Below are 20614 nucleotides of genomic sequence, written 5' to 3' on the forward strand. Positions count from 1 at the left end.
CAAAATATATAAACATAAAACATATACAATCATGTCCATACAAGTTTGGCTGATTAACAATCCTGCCTCCTCGCCCGAGGGGAATCAGTCCGCTTCGTCCTCCGACTCTTCCCCCGCTCCGCTCTCTCGGTAGCAGTGGGACAGCGTCCTCAACTCCTCCAAGGCCTCCTGGAAGTCGTCGAGCTCAACCCCCGCAGTGAAAAAGCTCGCCCAGCGTCGGACGTCCAACCGGCGCAACTCTTGGTGGAACACGCCGAGGGTTCTGTGCAGGAGAGCCGAGGACTGCAGGGCGGTGACCACGGGAATGCTTTCAACAGCTGGAGGGTGGAAAGGGAGGGGGGGTGTAGGAGCAGCACCCTCAGAGGGAAAAGCGCTCTGCCCTGGGTGGGGCTTTGTGCTTTGGGGGGTGAGTCTCGCTTAAACAGGGCTGTGGTTTGTGCAAAGTCACCACCCCCTTTGCTTCTTGGTGAGTGGGAATTGGTGCCTGGCTGGGCGTTCCCTCAGCAGTTCCACAGGGGTGTGAGGGCAGACTTTGAGTCAGCATTATTGATCGGAGCAGGAGCTTGAGGCCAAAAGTCAGTGGAAATGCTGGTGATGTTAACCCAGTCAATCCCACTTGCACCCTTCTGGTGATAACCAGTGAATCCCCCATATTTGTCTCCCTCCAGAGCACCACTGAATATTCCAGAACGGAGCTTCTCAATCAATTGGCTGAAAAGGACCCTGGGTCTATTCACCAAGTGGCCTTTTGAATGAAGCGGACAGGAAGGCTGATGCTCCGGGGGTTCCTCCCCCGCCACACACCCCATGTCTTCGGCAATGTAGTTGGCCTTATTCATCTGCCCAATACGGTGGCCCCTTTCCTTCCCACCCCAAATTCTCAATAGCGGCAGTGTGCCTTGCGGAGACACAGAAGGGGTGCCATTCTGCCCCAATGTTTAATATCCCACACACACTGTGTGGGTCCCCCTAGCCCCTTACCTGTTGATGCCCTGGCGGGGGTGTCCAAAAGGAATCCATGCTTGTCCAGCAGAGGGGAGAAGAACTGGGGGTAGGGGGCCTGCAGCGGGCAAGGCCCTGGCAGTAGGTGCAGGGTGCTGCTGGACAAAAACAAAGCCGGCGTTACCCACGAGAGCAGGGAGTGCTACCTGCTCCCTCCCCCCGTCCTGTCCCCCTTTGTCACCTGAGGGTAGTGGGGTACGTGGTGTACAAGTAGCGGGCCAGCACCTCCTCTCCTGTCTCGCACATGTGGAGGACAGATTTGGGCTCACAACCTGGAGGGGGTTTGCTTAAAGAGAAAGAAGAAGGGGTTGGAGATGTTCCTCTTGAAGCTACGATCTTCAAGTACTTGAAGGGTTGTCATAGAGAAGAGGGTGCCGAATTGTTTTCTGTTGCCCCATAAGGTCGGACCAGAACCAACGGGTTGAGATTAAATCAAGAGTTTCCATAGGAAGAACTTTCTTACAGTTAGAGCAGTTCCTCAGTGGAACAGGCTTCCTCGGGAGGTGGTAAGCTCTCCTTCCCTGGAGGTTTTTAAGAAGAGGCTAGATGGTCATCTGTCAGCAATGCTGATTCTGTGACCTTAAGCAGATCATGAGAGGGAGGGCACCTTGGCCATCTTCTGGGCATGGAATAGGGGTCACTGGGGGTGTGGGAAGGTAGTTGTGAACTTCCTGCAGGGGGTTGGACTAGATGACCCTGTTGGTCCCTTCCAACTCTATGATTCTGATTCCCCAAGTGGTTTTCTGGTCTCTGAACAGGAAGAAGGAATACCATCCCAGTCTGGGTTTTGGATCCATTTTGAATGGCAGGTGGACTACGCACTCGGCCCGATTAGAGTGACTGGGAGCAGTGACTTCCTTTAGAGTCTGACGTTTCAATCTTTTGCTCTCTCTTAGGAGCTGAAAAGGGTTTTGCAAGTCGAAACTCTTTTTGGAGTGCCTGGTTTGAGCGTAAAGGCCACCAGAAAAGACTGGTCTCCTGTTTAAGGCCTGGTGTTTGGGCATAACAGGCTTCCGAAATGCTGGTTTCCCTATCAGGAAGTTCCTTCATGTAAATCACCACCCGCCTTCTGCAGTGGTACAATCCAGAGACAGGCTGACTATCTCCGTGAGGACTAGGTCAGGTTTCAAGACTGTTTCTCCGAAGGAGTTCTAGTTTCCAGTTCTGACTCCTGCTTACTGCTAAAATCAGTTTGCCTTAGTGCCAGCTCCTCCTCCCGATTCTGAAATTGCTGCCTCAGCTCCACCGAGGCAGATGAACCACAGCAGCAACAATAGACCCTCCAGCCCCTGCTCGGCTAATCTAGACGGAGACTTGGAAATGCAAAATTCAGGAGCTTCCTACCTGACCAGACGATCTTTGGCAATTCCCCGCAGCACAACGGACTGAGTGAAACAGCGGCCGTCTCCTGGCTTGCCGCAGGAAGACAACGGGGTCCAGGGCATGGCTGACTGGTGGGCACACAACGCGTCAGGAAGGGACTGTGACGGGGCTGCGGGAAAGGGCACTGCAGCGACTGCAGTTGCCACCTGGCAAAGAAATGGGAATAAGGGGGTGGGTTGTGTTTCCTCAAGGGATCTGGTGTATGGCATTTACCCGGAGAAGCAGGATTGGAAAGGATCAGACCCTCCAGCCCTCGGATCAGTCATAGCTGGGTCGTAAGAATGATGCAAAGTCAGATCTCCTCAAGAGGAAATGCCGTTTTGGTCGAAGTATGGTAAGCAATGTTCTGCGACCAAGGAAGAATGTTTTCTCCAATGGGCCCTGGTTGAGGAACCAGAATTATTTGTATTTTGGAGGGGAAGGCAAACAGCAATGCCCCCCCCCATGGACATTTGGGTCCTCGCCTTACAGGGTAGCCCCATGCAGTAGCCACTCCATCTGCCTGCTCAGAGGGAGGGGAGAAGAAGAAGAGTTGGTTTTTATATGCCGATTGTCTCTACCACTTAAGGAAGAATCAAAGCGGCTTACAATCACCTTCCCCTCCCAACAGACACCCTGTGAGGTAGGTGGGGCTGAGAGAGCTCTGAAAGAACTGTGACTAACCCAAGGTCACCTAGCTGGCGTCGTGTGTAGGAGTGGGGAAACCAACCCAGTTCACCAGATTAGTCTGCCACTCTCAACCACAGCTCTTAAATCACTACACCACACTGGCTCTTCACCACTACACCACTCAGGCAGCTGCTGGTATTATTTTAAAATGCAATAAGCCTTTGAGGCTTATTACAAATTGCCCCCCGCAATAACATAAAAATCAAGTTTTTAAAAGAATGGAACTAGAGAATCTAGAGTAGGAACTAGATTTTGAGAATCCTGTAAATGCACGTGCGCACTGAGCCCTGACGGAAGCTTCTGCCCTCTCCAACCTCAGCCTCGTCCTTCTCGGAGGGTGAGGGCTGGTTAGAAAGATGAAGCCAGACTGTACCTTCCTTCCCGAGAAGTTCAGGGCTTCCGCGAGGTGGGCCATAGAGAAATTCGAGGCCTGGAGTCGGTAAGGAACCGTCCATGTGTCCAGGGCCGTTGCTAGGATAGCGCTCGTGTGATAGTCCAGAGATGCCTGCCAGCGGGCGATGAAAGCAAGACAAAAATTAGTTTCTTTTCTGAAGACGGACTCCTGCTCCCCAGCAGGCAATATTCAAGAGAGAGAGATGGGTGAACTGTGAGGGACAGAAACCCCTTCTGGTACTTGGAATTTCTTTTTTTAATTTCTTTTTTTATTTTTCAAACAACATAAAAACAACACATACACACTCCATATACATAATCAGTGCTCCATACCTAAAACAGGATCTTCATCTATGAGCAGAGATACATCATTCTGTATCACCTAGCATTAATCTTTTAATCTTACAAATAAATACATCTTTTAAACTAAGTGGGGCTTGTATATAATTATCCTCCTCCCTCCAGCAAAATTCAAATCCATGCGAAAGGAGTTATTGACTTCTACTTATATCGATTACTATATCATCAACTATAATATCTAAAATATAAATGGTTATACAAATTTAATATTATTAAATCTAATAAAGGGATACGCATATACATATATAGCTACATGGTGCTCAGAATGTCTGTTTCATGATAATATATGCAATTCATTTTGACTGCTCTATTTGATCAGTAGGACGGGAAGCTACACAGTAGTAGGGGAGGGTCATAGAATCATAGGGTTGGAAGGGGCCATACAGGCCATCTAGTCCAACCACTTGCTCAATGCAGGATCAACCTAAAGCATCCCTCACAAGTGTTCGTTCAGCCGCTGCTGGAAGACTGCCAGTGAAGGGGAGCTCACCTACTCTCCCTAGGCAGCCAATTCCACTGCTGAACTACTCTTATTGTAAAAAAAACTTTTTCCTAATGTCAATATGAGATACACAAGTACCTTCCCTCACCACACACTTGGTGTGCACCCATAACCCCACCCCATCGTCTTACTGTGTAGCCCAAAGATTTCCACATGCACACTCACATTGTACTGCACATACGGGAGTGCAACGGGCGGCTCCAGCCTGAGCCCCAGGCTCCCGTTCAGTGACAAGGGGCAGAAGAGCGAGCTGTGGCTGGAAAGATGGACCAACCCCAGGACGGTGTTCATGAGCCTGTAGAAGCCCAGCTGTGGATTCTGCCAGAGGGAAGACTAGTCAGAAGTGCTATTGAGCGGGAGCTGGAATATGAGCGGGCCTGTTCACCCATACCCACAAATGTATGCCTCCGTTAAGAACATAAGAAAGGCCACGCTGGATCAGACCAAGGTCCATCAAGTCCTGCAGTCTGCTCACACAGTGGCCAACCAGGGGCCTCTAGGAAGCCCACAAACAAGACGAATGCAGCAGCATTCTCCTGCCTGTGTTCCACAGCACCTAATACAATAGGAATGCTCCTCTGATCCTAGAGAGAAGAGGTATGAATCATGACTAGTATCCATTTTGACTAGTAGCCATGAATACCCCTCTCCTCCATGAACATGTCCACTCCTCGCTTAAAGCCTTCCAAGTTGTAAGCCATCACCACATCCTGGGGCAGGGAGTTCCACAATTTAACTATGTGTTGTGTGAAGAAAGACTTCCTTTTATCAGTTTTGAATCTCCCACCCTCCAGCTTCAGCAGATGACCCCGCGTTCTGGTATTATGAGAGAGGGAGAAAAGCTTCTCCCTGTCCACTCTCTCCATACCACACATCTTAAAGCATCTCTGGTCCCTCCAACCTGGGAGCAAACGAGCTGTGATCTCCGTAAATGGCAGGAAAGCGTTCACAGGGGAGGAGGTCTAACCAGGGAAGCGACAAGAGGGAAACCGCAGTGCGAGAAGCAGGGAACTTTGGGGGATGGTGCTGGATGCACTGCTCAGCGTGCAAAGCATCCACGCGAACGGCTACCTGGAGGTAGCAACTCCACGTCAAGTTGCAGCTCTCATGTTCCTGTTTCTACACCAGGCTGTTGTGGTGGGATAAACACCAGACTGGAGGCCTTCACGTCCAGCGGCAGGAGCCGTTCGTGTTATCTGCATTAGTATCCTCCCCTCTCCCAAGGGCAGCCCTTCTCTTAATTATCGCGCTTGTATCCTCCCTCCAAGAAGCTCAGGGTAGCAAAGGCAGGCATCCTCGACTATATTAAAACGAGACAGCTGTAGAGTGCCTCTGGAAAGGTGCCACAGCGGGAGACCATGGGACCACTGCTGGGAGACTGTTCCGAAGAACTGATGCCGCAGCTGAGAAAGAACGTGCTTCAGGGAACGGAATACACAAGAGGAAGCCCTGGGAAGGTATAGGCCAGTTCATGAGACCTGTTTAAGAGGGGGCTGATTGGGTGGGAGGCATTTAAATGACCCAAAGGCAATGTGCAATATGCTAGAACCCAAATTTATTTATTTATACCCTGCCTTTCTACCCAATGGGGGGACCCAAAGACAGATCTGCACCACTGCTGACAGCAGCTGTTGGATTCTACTTCTGAGTGTTCCTTTGGGGGGAGTTCTCTTTAATTCAGAATGTTATTACCTAGATCCAGGAGGGGGTTAAACAGGTTGAGCATGTAACTGTTAGGTTGTAAGCTCCTTGCGGGGGAAACCTGTTCTTCTTTGGCTTATGGAGGAGAAGAGTTGGTTCCTATAGGCCTACTTTCTCTACCACTTAAAGCATAATCAAACCGACTTACAATCACCTTCCCTTCTCCTCCCCACAACGGACACCCTGTGAAGTAGGTGGGGCTGAGAGAGCTCTAAGAGAACTGTGACTAACCCAAGGTCACCAAGCTAGCTTTGTGTGGAGGAGCGGGCAAACCAACCCAGTTCACCAATTAGCCTCCACTGCTCATGTGGAGGAGTGGGGAATCAAACCCAGTTCTCCAGATCAGAGTCTGCCGCTCTTAACCACGACACCATGCTGGCTCTCATTATGGTGTGCTATGATGTTCTTCTTTTCAATTGAAATATGTTGATGTTTGTGTTGGATGTGAGCCGCCTTGGTTGGGAAAGGGCAGAATAAAAATCAAATAAATAAACCGCTCTGCCGTGGAGGGTGAGTGACTTGTCCAAAACAGAGAGGGGACTGAAACCCCAGTCTTGCCAGGCCCGGCCTAACACTGTGCAGGACATGGTACTGCCCCCTTCAGTGAGAACTGTTACCCACCCCCAAACTTTCACTCTCACCCATCAACCTTTGGTGGGGGAGAGAGACCAGAGCCATACTTACAGGGGTTCTAAGCACTGGTGTCAGCCCCCAACTCAGGATTCCCTTCCCTGTGTATTCGTCTCGCAGCAGCTCCGTGACCTTTGACCCAACCCCCGAAAACCCGTTGTGCAAGTCGCAGAGGACCTGGAAGCCCTGTGAAAAGAGAAAAAAACAGGGGGAGGCATTTTCAGAGGGTAGAGCTCGATTTGAATGCAGTAGCGCCCGAAGAGGCCAACAAGATTTTCAGGGCATGGGTTTTCGAGAGGCAATGCTCCCTCCGTCAGACACGAGCACGTATGGAGATCTCCGAGTTCTGACATCCCAGTCTGAAGGTGGGAGGGGCGTTGCAAAGAAGGAACTCGGGATGCAGTGGTACAATGTAGAAAGTTATCTGCATGATTACAGCAGCGGAGAAATGCTGGGGCGCAGCAAATCATCATTCATTCATTCAAACCTTTATTGACATAATGAAAATCATCATCTGCCGTGCAATAGGACTCCTCTGACCCTATTCAGCCCCGGGGGATCCATTGTTGTGTATTCCCCTCTAGGGCCAGGATGGCTGTCTGCCGCCCTGGCTGGTTCCTCTACGCAGCCCTCCAGCCCCGGCCAAGCCACGCGTGGTGCTTGCGCAGTGTTCCTGTCTCAGCCACTCCTGTCTGTCTTCCCTTAGGTGTGGGAAAGGTTGAGGGACAGCCGGTCTCTCGGAAGCAGTGCATCGCTGGAGCGCCTCACCTGGAGCTTATACTGTGCTGCTTCTCAAGCAAGTTTCCAAGAAAGGACACGGCCCAAGCGGAACGCAGCCGGCCAGCTTCCCCTCGGCGCTGAAGGAAGGAACACCCTCTGCATTTTGTTGCTAGAAGGGGCCCGGGCCACTTGGAGGAAGGCTGAAGAATGCTGGTCCAGTCAAACGCACCTCTGTTCCCCGGTGTTCCTCCCAACATAATGAGAGGATGCCCCCAGGGTCCTGGCTTATAGATCCCCACCTCTGCTCAATGCTGTCATCCACAAGGACAGTATCCCTGACGGATGGCCATCCAGCCCCTACTTAAAAAGCTCCGAGTGCAGGAGACTCCACCACATGGTGCGGTGGATTCTAATCTGGAGAACCGGGTTTGATTCCCCACTCCTCCACATGAGTGGCGGAGGCTAATCTGGTGAACCGGGTTGGTTTCCCCACTCCTACACATGAAGCCAGCTGGGTGACCTTGGGCAAGTCACAACTCTCTTAGAGCTCTCTCAGCCCCACCTACCTCACAGGGTGTTTCTCTTGTGGGGAGGGGAGGGTGATTGTAAGCCAGTTTGAGTCTCCCTTAAGTGGTAGAGAAAGTCGGCATATAAAAACCAACTCTTCTTTTTCTTCACGTCCCCGGGCAGTGTTTTCCACTGTCAGAGCAGCTCAGGGCATTAGAAAGTGTCTTCTGAAATTTAGCCAAGCTTTAACTCCCTGTAGTTTTCAGCTAAATATTAGGAGAAACTTCCTAAAGGTGAAAGCTGTCCAATAGACAGTTCATCATCGATCTTCTGTGCAGTCCCCAATGTGTGCCTGCACAGAAGACACTCGATGAACAGCTGTTACAAGTAAGTGCAACTCTTTTTTTCTCTTCTGCCATATCCTCTTACTCAGTACACAGAGGAATCTTCTGTGTGAATTGCCCTGCCCTGGACATGGTCTAGGGAGAAGCAGAAAGTAAGGAGGTGTGTGTGGTGGAAAAGTTGGTTCCTGAGCAGCTTGGCTAGGCAGGATGAAGCTTTTGGGGCTGAAGAAGTTGGCCATCCCTGTTCTCAACAAGGGGCAAACATGGATGTCCCAAATAAGAACCATACAGAAAAATCTGCAGGTAGCAGGGGAATGCAGAGAATCACAGAGTTGGAAGGGACCATACAGGCTATCTAGTGCAACCCTGTGCTCAATGCAGGATCAGCCTAGAGCATCTCTGACAAGTGTTTGTCCAGCCACTGCCTGAAGACTGCCAGTGAGGGGGAGCTCACCACCTCCCTAGGCAGCTGATTCCACTGCTGAACAACTTTTACTGTAAAAACATTTCCCCCCTAATATCCAGCTACACAGCCTCCACTAGCAGGGAACTTGGGTCTGGTTTACTCCCCTTTCCTAGCACCCACAAGAGGTGTAACAGTCTCTGACATAATCATGGTATTCTGTGAACATGTGCAGAATTAATTCCTTATAGAGCTTAAACACATCATGCAAACTGAGCCACTGCTCATATAATATTGTGTAATATTAATGAAAAGCCTGTCAGCTTACAGAAGGTTGACAGAATGCTCTTAAGGTCAGCTCTATCAAAAGCTATCTACTAAAGTTACTCTAGCTTTATCCTTGAAGGGGCAGTGTAAAGCACTTTCTCTTATCTATCTAAGTGTGCAAAAGTCACCTTTCTGACTCAGCTGCCAGATGTCAGAATCTCAAAGAATACCAAAGGCAGAATACTTGGCCTTTTCAAGGTTTTAAGATATCTTAATGTACTAAGAGTGCATTAATAGCTGAAACTGTGCTTAATATAGCTTAAAGGCATTACAGTTCTCTTAAGATAAGAGTAATATGTTTTCTTGCCTTCTGAAGGCTATGCAGCTGACCAAATGTAAACAATGACACTTTGCAAGTGACAATGTCAGCTATAATTGTGTTTTCTTAGTTATATAGTTAAATGTTGTGCTACAGATTTCTAAGTAGTCTCATTTAATGCGTATAGTCCTAACGAAGAGGATGGTATAGAAATTAAATATGTAATGTGATCATGTAACTCAGAAATGAGGGTTTATATTTTAAGCACAGAGGAGTGAAAGGGAAGGATGTCCATATTTGGACAATAAGATATCAGAGGACATGAGCACTTGCTCACTAAGCCAGTTCAACACTGCTCCTGACAACTGATAAGAGGAAATAAAGGCACCCCTCTGGAAGGATAAGAAGGAGGGGATAAAGGAGCCTTCTTCACTCTTAATGGGTCTAGAAATAGTATAAATACAGCTTCAATACAGCTAGCACTTTAGAGTGCTATGACTGGCAGACTGCAGCTGTCTGATGTAGCACTTCTCCATCTCAAAAGGCTTGAGATGTAAAACATTGAAACTCTGGTCCTTGCGTGGACAGTAGTTCTCAGAGGTATCTTGAAGTATCAAGATCTGGATATTTCAACATATCTTACTTACAGTCTTCTTGTGAGACTGCTCTATTCCTAGAAGAGGATAGAGACCCTTAGAATTTCTATTCTTTGAATAGGAATCTAAGTGCAGTGACCTTTCCATATATTGGAACGCTGAGTCCATTGGATTTATGGATTCTTACAAAACTAAACCTATTTGGCTTACCAATGCTAAGAAGCATCCTGAATACAGGGCTAATAGCTAGACCTCTGAGATTGTGTCAGAACGTCCTCTACTTAACAGAGGGACTTCTGAACCTCCTCAGAGCAAGAGACCAGAGATTTCCTGAAGGGAAAGGAGACTCTCTGTACTCTGTGAGATATGCACAATGCTGATACATTGTACAGCACATACACAGATTGGCACAGTCAAAGAGACTTTAACAGCTTTAAGCTAACACATAGTATTTATATATTCAGCATTGCTGTCTAAAACTAGAAAGAGCATGCATAGCATGTACATAGACAATGCCTGATCTTAATGATGATCAGTTAAGAATATTAATAGAAGTCTTTAAAGGATTCAAGACTTAGCAAATACAGATACTCTGGGATAACTTCATATGTTCTCATAGAGTTTAGACTCTTAAAGGACTCCAGATGACACAGCAAGGTATAGTGTGTCTTCTGTACAGAAATGTTATGATGTTTTGAATGATTTAAGTTAGGATGCTTCTAACCAAATCTTTCTCCAAAGAATTAACCATATTTTGACAGGATTTCTGTAACCTTATATTCTGAATGAAGGTGCATTGCACTAAGGATACTTTATGAATATATTCTGACTAAAATACTTCTTTATGGAGGCATAGAGAATGTGAATGATTACTTGCTACATAAACATGTTTAAGACTAATGATGTCTATCCTTATATGATATTTTAAGGCTTTGCAACCAAAAAGCATATATTGTATAATGTAAATAAATGTGTTTTTAATATACTTCTACTCTTGTCCATTATTATAAATTTATTGGCGTGTTCAAGAGATGTTCTAGGAACGATAACAAGTTTCTAGGAACCGTTGATTCCGGTCTAGTGGTGTCTCGCTGAATAAGATAACATATCCCTTCTCAGGAAGGGGTCCTTTCTAAGAGTGTAGGCACTTAACGGCCCGAACCGCGACAGAGGGTGGCCACCCTTTCAAGGGGCCCTCGCTTAATGAAGGTCCCACAGGCGACTGCAAGCAATGCTCACCTGCAAATAGTCACACTCTTCCACGTAGAAGTGGAGCCTGTCTTCGAGCTCCTCGAGGTATGTGGGATCTTGCAGGAGCTTTTCCCCTTGCCCAAAGGCTTCCAGGCGGCCAGATTCCCTGAAATAAAAGCGGCAAGATCGTTCTGAAAGGTCCCCTCCTGGGACGGGAGAGCCTGGCTGGTACGTTCCAAAGGGGCCCAGAATTTTAGGACGCTGGTTTGTTTGTCCTGCCCATTCTCCACCGGGCAAGACATGTGGAGAAAAGCTCCTTACCCGTCATGATTGTATTGGTGGATTGTCAAGATGCTACGAGGATGCAGGTGTGTCCGGAGGAAGTCTGACCAAACGTTCATTCTGTACTCCACATTAGGTGCCTTCGAAGCCTCAGCTTGTCTCGCAAGGAGTGGAATCCTGTCTGGGCAAAGGAGTGCAGCAGCCATGAGGCAGACGGAGCAGGAAACTCCCCTCAACTATCCTCTGTAAATGGATCCCCCCCCCCGCCTGCTCTCCCCCCTCCCCATTCTACCCTGACAGGCAGCCATGCCTGCGAAGCAGACACACATCTTTACCACCAGGGGGAGTCCCAGGAGCAAAATCGCCATTGGAGGATCTGTCGCTCTGAAATAGAATGAGAGCAAGGTGAACACACACACACAAACACACACACACAAATCAATGTGGATCCCTGGGGATATTACCTCAGATCTGTTGAGGCTGTTCATGAAAGGGTTCTTGGGGGATGGGTCTTCTTGATGGGTCATCAGATTCCCCTTCCTGAAAAGGGAAACCTTTCCTTTTTACCACGTTAACAGCGTGCTTGAACTTGTGCAGAGATGCAACATTTCTCTGCAAGAGGGGACACAAGCTAGAAGTTTAGTTCTTGGCCACAGAATGCTCTACACCTTAGAGATTCAACAAGGCCAACGTGGAAATTACATTTTTATGCAGATAGCCACTGTAGGGGCGACACATCTTGCACCATCCAACCCTACGGTGTTAAATCAAAAGGCTGGTTATTTATAGAGATTCTGTTTAACATACTACAGACAACCACTTTTCACAACATTACTGACTGTATTGGAAGCCAGTAAAAATTATAACACTGACCAAACATGCATTTCAGAATGCATGTTTCGTCAGCATTTTAATTTTTGCTGGCCACTTATAGAAGTGATGTTCATTGGCCTATTACATGCAAGTAAATTATAAATCTCTCAAGCTTTTTTGTGCCAAATTATGTTGATCGTTCTATGTTGATCGTAATAATAATTGCCTTCTGTCAAGTCGCAACTGACTCATGGCAAACCCAGGACCTTGGGTGTTTTCTAGGCAAGAGATGAGCAGAAATGGCTTGCCGTGGCCTTTCTCTGCATAGTGACCCCAGTCTTTCTTGATTGTCTCCCATCCAAGTACTGACCACAGCCAGCCCTGGCTCAGCTTCCAAGCCCTGACTAGATAAGGCTGGGCTGGACTCTTAGGCCGCTACTGGAACTTGCAGGTGGCTTGTAAGGAGGGCTTGTGTAAAGGATTATGTTTTGGCTCCTTGTTAATGAACACATGAAACTGCCTTATACTGAATCAGACCCTTGGTTCATCAGAGTCAGTATTGCCTACTCAGACTGGCAGCGGCTCTCCAGGGTTTCAGACAAGGGCCATTCACATCATCTGCTTGCCTAGTCCCTTTAACTGGAGATGCCGGGGATTGAACCTGAGACCTTCTGCATGCCAAGCAGATGCTCTGTCACTGAGCCACGGTCCTTCCCCACGACTCTCCAGGGTATCAGGCAGTGGTCTTTCACATCCCCTACCTGCCTGGTACCTTTAACTGGAGATGCCGGGGATTGAACCTAGGACCTTCTGCATGCCAAGCAGATGCTCTGTCACTGAGCCACAGCCTCAACCTTTTTCACCCAGCCTTTTGGGTACCCAACTTTGTTTTTAGGTTGGGTTATTTCCCTCTGTTTTGTCCAGTAGTCTGAATATATTACAGATCTCGAACACCCGCGATCTGAAAAGCTTGATGCAACTGAAGCACTGGATACAAAACCCATTGCAAGCTTGTGGGCTCTTACAGTCTAGGCATTTGACTCCTGATGAGGATTTTGTGGAAGCCTCTGCCGAGATCTTAATTGAATTGTGTGAATTTCCAGATTTGTTACTATGAAGGAATGATATCAACCAGAGTTTTTCAGATGGCCATTTGTACTACAAATTATTTTTAATAATACTGTGTGTTCAAGCCCTTCGATTTTGTAAAACAGGGGCAGGAAATTACAGCCCAGAGGCAACAACGGGCCCACACGAGCTTTTCATCTGACCTTCAACCGACTTAATTTGTCGGGAAGCATTAGCCTGCGAGACTGCAGCATCACCTAGTGGGCAGAGGCTCCCGGATTGTTAAAAACACCCGTAGCCCCAAGTGTTGTTAGGAGCAGGAGTGCCACATCTGGATCATTGGCCGGTTTTAAGGGCTCTGAGTTTTTCCGATTCCCCATACATACAGGAAACCACTCTTGGGAACGGAAGAGTTAATGTCCAATTTGAAGCCTTCGAAAAAGGGTGAAGACCCAGATATGACCTTCAGGCTGAAAGAATTTACCCACTCCTGTTTCAAAATGTTGACTCTTCTCACGGTTTACCTTATTTCAATTGTTAACTCTGCTGGTTATTGCGTTTGGTGTTTTTGACTCTTTCGGCTCTTGTCGGACAACCTTGAAAAGGTGGAGTGGGTGTGTTTTGGGGATTAAGAGTTCCACATCAAAAATGCCCAGATCTTTAAACTGGGCATGGTTGGAATATGTAATGCTTTCCAGTTTGCATACTTTTGTCTGCTGTATGATAGTCATCTTACAGTTCCATAATTTTCTTTCTCCTCTCACAGGGACTGAGGAAGGAGGAGGGATAACCGTGAAAAAGCTGTGCGATAGAACAAGTGCAGGGTGAGAAAAAGGGCTGCTGTCCCCCGCCTTCTCTAAAAAATACATTGTTGCTCCCAAGACTACAAAGCACACAAATTGTGGAACTCCCTGCCCCAGGATGTGGCGATGGCTGCCAACTTGGAAGACTTTAAGAGGGGAGTGGACATGTTCATGGAGGAGAAGGCTATCCATGGCTACTAGTCAAAATGGATATGAGTCAGGATGCATAGCTGTTCTCTGCAGGATCAGAGGAGCATGCCTATTATATGAGGTGCTGTGGCTCACAGGCAGGAGAATGCTGCTGCAGTCGACTTGCTTGCGGGCTTCTTGGAGGCACCTGGTTGGCCACTGTGTGAACAGACTGCTGGACTTGATGGGCCTTGGTCTGATCCAGCGGGGTTTTTCTTATGAAGGACAGGGCTATCCATGGCTACTAGTCAAAATGGATACTACTCATGAGGTATTTCTATTCTCTCCAGGATCAGAGGAGCAGGCCTAATATATTAGGTACTTTGGAACACAGGCAGGATAATGCTGCTGCGGTGGTCTTGTTTGTGGGCTTCCTAATATAATGGGCATGCTCCTCTGATCCTGGAGAGAATAGGTATGCATCATGACTAGTATACATTTTGACTAGTAGCCTTGGATTATGAGGGACAAACGTTTTATTTTAGCTGATATCCACAGCTTGAGGCGTCCAGCATTCCGCACCAGGGTCAGCATTCTGCGTTCACTCAAGGGCCTGAACGCTCACAGCTATGCCAATGGCTCTCTGTGGCACCTGTTACTAAGAATCCCACAGGGCTGCTCCCAGCATGTGAAAAGTAGCTGCCTGCTTACAAGAAGTGGGAATAAAAGACTCACCATGCCACAGGTGTGTTTGTTTTTGGATCCTGGTACAAGCATCCCTCCCGTCTCAAAGAGCTCAGGCTCCCTGCGTGGAAACAAAACAAGTCATTACTTTGACGGCTGCCGCCCGGCTGCCAACCAACATCATCAGATACCGTGGATTGGAACAGAAGCCGGGAGCAATGCAAACTCTCCCCTGGCCTTTTATTGGGGTGCACCACAGAGGCTGCCGGCACCAGAGGACCCAGAGTGTCTGGTTCCAGTCAGCGATCCCAAATGCAAAGAGGTGCTTTCTCCCTACCAACCCTCAGAAAAGGTTGTGAGACTTCACATAGAAAAGGATGACGATTGTGTGCATCTCAGTCCTTGGCAAGGAAATACGCACTGGGGGGATGTGGAATACGCATTGGGGGGTGCGATCTTGGGCTGCATCAACAGAAGTATAGTGTCCAGATTATGCAAATGGATGGTATCGTTCTACTCTGCTCTGGTTAGACCTCACCTAGAGTACTGTGTTCAGTTTTGGGCACTGCAATTTAAGAAAGACGTAGACAAGCTGGAACGTGTCCAGAGGAGGGCAACCAGGATGGTGAGGAGTCTGGAGACCAAGTCCTATGAGGAAAGGTTGAAGGAGCTGGGTATGTTTAGCCTGAAGAGGAGAAGACTGAGAGGGGATATTATAACCATCTTCAAGTACTTGAAGGGCTGTCATATGGAGGATGGCGCCAAGTTGTTTTCTGTTGCCCCAGGTCGGACCAGAACCAATGGGTTGAAATTAAATCAAAAGAGTTTCCGTCTAGACATAAGGAAGTATTTTCTAACAGAGTGGTTCCTCAGTGGAACAGGCTTCCTTGGGAGTGGTAAGTGTTCCTTCCCTGGAGATTTTTAAGCAGAGGCTAGATGGCCATGTCAGCAATGCTGATTCTATGACCTTAGGCCATCTTCTGGGCATGGAGTAGGGGTCACTGGGGGTGTGGGGGGAGGTAGTTGTGAATTTCCTGCATTGTGCAGGGGGTTGGACTAGATGACCCTGGTGGTCCCTTCCAACTCTATGGTTCTATGAATACTATGTGATCCCCACATGACCCTGCTTTTTGCCTGAGGTTTGCAACCTGTGAATGAGGGAAGGCAGAAGCAGGGGGGCCTTCTCCTCCTCCCCACTGGCATAGTTAAATGTTCTTTAACACTGTACCCCTTCAACCTAGGATTGCCAGCTCTGGGTTGGAAAATACCTGGAGGTTTTGGGGATGGAGCTTGAGGAGAGTGGGGTTTGGGGAGGGGAGGGACCTCAATGGGATATGATGCCACAGAATCCACCTTCCAAAGTGGCCATTTTCTCCAGGGGAGCTGATCTCTGTCACCTGGAGATCAGTTGTAATAGTGAAAGATCTCCAGCTATCACCTGGAGGTGGGCAACCCTACGTCAGCCTCACCTTTGAGGTCCATGACGATGAGGCGGGGTGTGTATGTCTCTTGCCCCTGGAAGGTTCTCCCTGTCCGGAAGAGCACATCATGACGTATCCCTTCAACAGAATGCTGGTCCACAGGATCGGAGCAGAATGATGCTTCCTGGGATGGATGGAGAAGAATGAAAACTGATGCCCATCTATCAGATGCCAGATACAACAATGGCTGCCAGTCATTCAGCATTTTTTTGTCTCAGGTTCTGTGTAAGATACTTTGCTGAATAAAGCAAGGATTTTGAGCTGAAGGGCGGAGTCATATTTGTTCTTTTAAGTATTGCAATGAAGACCCATGCCCTGATCCATCAATATCCACAATTATTCTTATATCAGATAAGTAATATAAATATTTTAGTTCTTATGTTAACAATATTGTCTATAGAAGAAGACTGGCGTCTGAAACAAGAATTCATATATGATTAGTCTCTATAGACAATATTGTTAACATAAGAACTAAAATATTTATATTACTTATCTAAGAAGAATTTTGTATCTTTGTATGTATTCAGTAGTTGGTGGGTTGTGTGTTGACAATTTTGCAAACAAGAAATTGCATTTGTATAATACTGTGACTGTATTTTTTTGGGTTGGAACTAACAATTGTACAGCAGTGTCTACTTTTTGCTAAGTACCTGGAGGTTGGCAACCCTACATAGATTCCAATTGCCAAAGCGGCCATTTTCTCCAGGTGAACTGATCTCTGTCGGCTGGAGATCAGTCGTAATAGCAGGAGATCTCCAGCTAGTGCCTGGAGGTTCAGTACAGGAGCGAAGAATACTTATAAGTGCAAACAAATATTTATATGCTACAGTGTCTAATACAATACGCACTTCATAAATATACAAAAAGAACCATTCATACAGTTGTAACACACATACACAAAATCATCTCTAGGATGGTGGTGAATGGAAAAAGTTCAATAGAAGGTGAAGTTTCTCTCAAGATATGCTCAACAGTCTTCTGTATTCATTCCATGCAGGTAAGCAGGTAAGTAGAGGTAATAAATATTAATTCAGGAGGAATAACTTCATGGAGGATACGGCCGTTTCAAATTCTTGACAATTTGAATTCCTCATCAGTCCTTCAAGCATTTTCCTCTTATATTGCTCATCTTGATAATAAATTACAAAGTGCTGGATATAGTTCAATTCCCACGAAGGGTAACATTCACAAGTGTAGCTACACTTATTATCAAGATGTGCAATATAAGAGGAAAATGCTTGAAGGACTGATGAAGAATTCAAATTGTCAAGAATTTGAAACGGCCGTATCCTCCATGAAGTTATTCCTCCTGAATTAATATTTATTACCTCTACTTACCTGCTTACCTGCATGGAATGAATACAGAAGACTGTTGAGCATATCTTGAGAGAAACTTCACCTTCTATTGAACTTTTTCCATTCACCACCATCCTAGCGATGATTTTGTGTATGTGTGTTACAACTGTATGAATGGTTCTTTTTGTATATTTATGAAGTGCGTATTGTATTAGACACTGTAGCATATAAATATTTGTTTGCACTTATAAGTATTCTTCGCTCCTGTACTGAATTTCTTATTCTTTGATACTAGTACAGTGGTGTCTATTTTCTCCTCCAGTGCCTGGAGGTTGGCAACCCTAGTGCATAGGCGTCTATGTTTTGTGTGTGTATATAACGTATATGTATAATATGTGTATAAGTGTATATCATACACATGAAAAACATGTTATAACTCGCATTATAACGGAAATTTTTTTTAAAAAAAAACCCCTCAGGATTCCCCTCAGAAGCAACCCAGCCCCTCCCCCATGCCTAGATGACGGAAGCCTCTGATTGGATGAGAAAGAGCAAAGGCCGTAAGCGAGGGGGGCGTGGCCGAGCAGCGATTAGCCACGCCCCTCGCCATCCCATCAGAGGCTCCACGCACGTCGTTATCGCCGCCTCTTCCCCCATCCCCCTTCCTCGTGCCTTTTTTTTCTTTTTTCTTTTACCTGAAGCCCCCACCAATGGGCGCCCACGCTCCCCGCGTAGTGGCCTAACTGAAGCGTCACCACCTCGCGGGGGCCCAACATCCCAGCTCGCGCTTGCTTGACCTGCCTCTCTTTCTCTCCCTCTGTGGCGCTCGCTGATTAGGCCAGGGGGGAGGGGAAAGAGGAGAGGGAGCGGTTGACAGCGCGAGGCTTCGAGGACGGAGAACGCGGCGGCAGCGGCGGCGCGCGCACCGAGCCCCGCTCCTATTGGCTGAGGAAACGCCGCCAATTACCGACGAGGTATTTCTGAGCGGCCCCGCACACTTTCAGCGCTCTCAGTGGCTGGAAAACTAGTAAGAGGGAGGAGCCGTACGAACCTCGAAAGGCCATACCATAGAATTGAAGCACACTTCCGGTAAAAAGGGAAAGCCTCTATTAGCCCGCTGTGAACCGCTCTATCGATTGACATCTCTATGATTATACAATGACGCCATAGGTTATGGTAGGATAGCAATACTAAGATAGAAACAGGAATATTAAGGGAGGATAAAAATAGCCCAGGCTAGCCTGATCTTGTCACATCTCAGAAGCAAAGTAAAGTCACAGGGAATCAAACTTGAACAAGTGAAGCTGCCTTATACTGAATCCGACCCTTGGTCCATCGAAGTCAGTATTGTCTACTCAGACCGGCAGCGGCTCTCCAGGGTCTCAGGCAGGGGTCTTTCACATCACCTACTTGCCTAGTCCCTTTAAATGGAGATGCCGGGGATTGAACCTGGGGCCTTCTGCCTGCCAAGCCGATGCTCTACAAACTGAGCCACAGCCCCTCCCCAATAATGACTTGTATTATTTCATTTGCAGTCAACGCAGTCAAATGTCTATAGTCGGGGGTATGGATGAAATAAGATAGGCTTGGTGTCCTGTGCAATTCATTTGGGGTTGGCTTCAATTTTCTGGAAGGCTGATGGGAATAAGAGCACGACCAGCCGCCAAAGAAACACAAGGAAAAAAGATTTTTTCGGCCCTGGTTAGTGTTTGGATGGGAGACCACCAAGTGATGTGATGTAGTCCAGGGTTGCTACACAGAGGGAGGCAATGGCAAACCATCTCTTGAATGTCTCTTGCCTTGAAAACCCTACGGGGTCTCAATACACTCTTGAATGTCTCTTGCCTTGAAAACCCTACGGGGTCTCAATACATCGGTTGTGATTTGACGGCAAAAGAAAAATACAATACAGGTTGTAAGAAGAGTTGGTTTTTATATTCTCTTTACCACTTAAGGAAGACTCAAACCAGTTTACAATCACCTTCCCTCCCCCTCCCCACAACAGACACCCTTGGAGGTAGGTGGGGCTGAGAGCTTGAAGAGAGATGTGAGTAGCTCAAGGTCACCCAGCGGGCTTCATGTGTAGGAGTAGGGAAACAAAGCCGGTTCACCAGAATAGCCTCCGCCGCTCATGTGGAGGCATGGGGAATCAAAGCTGGTTCTCCAGATCAGAGTCCACTGCTCCAAACCACCTTAACAACTCTACCATGCTGGTAAGGGATACAGGGGTATGTGTCAGAGGTGTCAGTCTTTCCTTAGCCTGTGTCTCGTGCTGGGGCCGGCCCGTACAAGCGGTTAGGCTTCTGACATGAGTGCAGGCTTGGTTGCGGATGTTTACATATTTGCTGTACTGGTCTCACTCTCGATTCCCCTCTGCCCGTCGCTGTAGCCTTGAGCGGCTAACGAGCTGTGTCTTCCCACTCTCCCTTCGTCCTCCTTTCCTCCCCCCCAGACGTTGTTATCAATCCCTTTCCCAGGCTTGTTAGAAAGTGCACCTGTGATGTAATCATGCTACCACGTTTTAACTAGACTCTGTAGTCTGGCTCGCTCATTAGCAGCTTTGTATTCTGCAAGTTACCTTAGCTGTACCTGATGCCTTTTCAATAAAGTTAACCTGCTTCTGACTTGGCTGTTTGAGCGAGTGGCTTTTTGGGCTTGCCCAGGTTGGCTGGAGAACCTGACAGTATGTAGCTATTTTTATTTATTTATTTATTTATTTATTTATATATATATATATAGAGAGAGAGAGAGAGAGAGAGAGAGAGAGAGAGAGAGAGAGAGAGAGAGAGAGAGCTTTAGTATTGATTTATTAGAGATCTGTGCTGTTTTAGTTTGTTCTTACTATTTTGTCATGTGCCCTGGGTCTCAGCGAGAAAGGTAGGCTATAAATTAATAATGTTTTCCACATGTTAGCTAAATAAAGTCTCAGAGGTTCAGTATTCTTATACCCAAGGTAAGGAAGAAACATAAGAAAAGCCATGGTGGATCAGAAGGCCCATTAAGTCCAGCTATCTGTTCACACAGTGGCCAGCCAGGTGCCTCTAGGAAGCCCACAAACAAGATGACTCCAG

The 20614-nt window shown here is 47.3% G+C and overlaps 1 protein-coding gene across 1 annotated transcript; it reads right to left on the minus strand.

Annotated features, from left to right (window-relative positions):
* Positions 1-84: 84 nt before the first annotated feature.
* MSTO1 (misato mitochondrial distribution and morphology regulator 1) lies at positions 85-18348 on the minus strand. The gene is made up of 13 exons (XM_056853493.1): positions 18239-18348; positions 16236-16371; positions 14818-14887; positions 11705-11809; positions 11309-11446; positions 11036-11153; positions 6695-6826; positions 4475-4627; positions 3428-3559; positions 2347-2531; positions 1184-1288; positions 982-1100; positions 85-317 (listed from the first exon to the last, which is right to left on the minus strand). Exons 1-13 carry the CDS (start codon positions 18317-18319, stop codon positions 85-87), a joined length of 1707 nt encoding a protein of 568 aa, XP_056709471.1. The 5' UTR covers positions 18320-18348.
* Between the last annotated feature and the right edge of the window lie 2266 nt (positions 18349-20614).

This window comes from Euleptes europaea, chromosome 7 (assembly GCF_029931775.1).
Source record: "Euleptes europaea isolate rEulEur1 chromosome 7, rEulEur1.hap1, whole genome shotgun sequence".
Classification (NCBI taxonomy): domain Eukaryota; kingdom Metazoa; phylum Chordata; class Lepidosauria; order Squamata; family Sphaerodactylidae; genus Euleptes; species Euleptes europaea.

Bases quoted from the DNA above. Each gene is read 5' to 3' on its own strand.
- MSTO1 (XM_056853493.1), bottom strand. From the start codon at position 18,319: ATGTTGGGCCCCCGCGAGGTGGTGACGCTTCAGTTAGGCCACTACGCG. The intron at 11,447-11,704 runs GTGTGTGTGTGT...TTGCCCAGACAG, and splicing joins CCAGGGATCCACATTGATTT to GATTCCACTCCTTGCGAGAC. The intron at 3,560-4,474 runs GTGAGTGTGCAT...GCCCGCTGGCAG, and splicing joins TCCCGTATGTGCAGTACAAT to GCATCTCTGGACTATCACAC.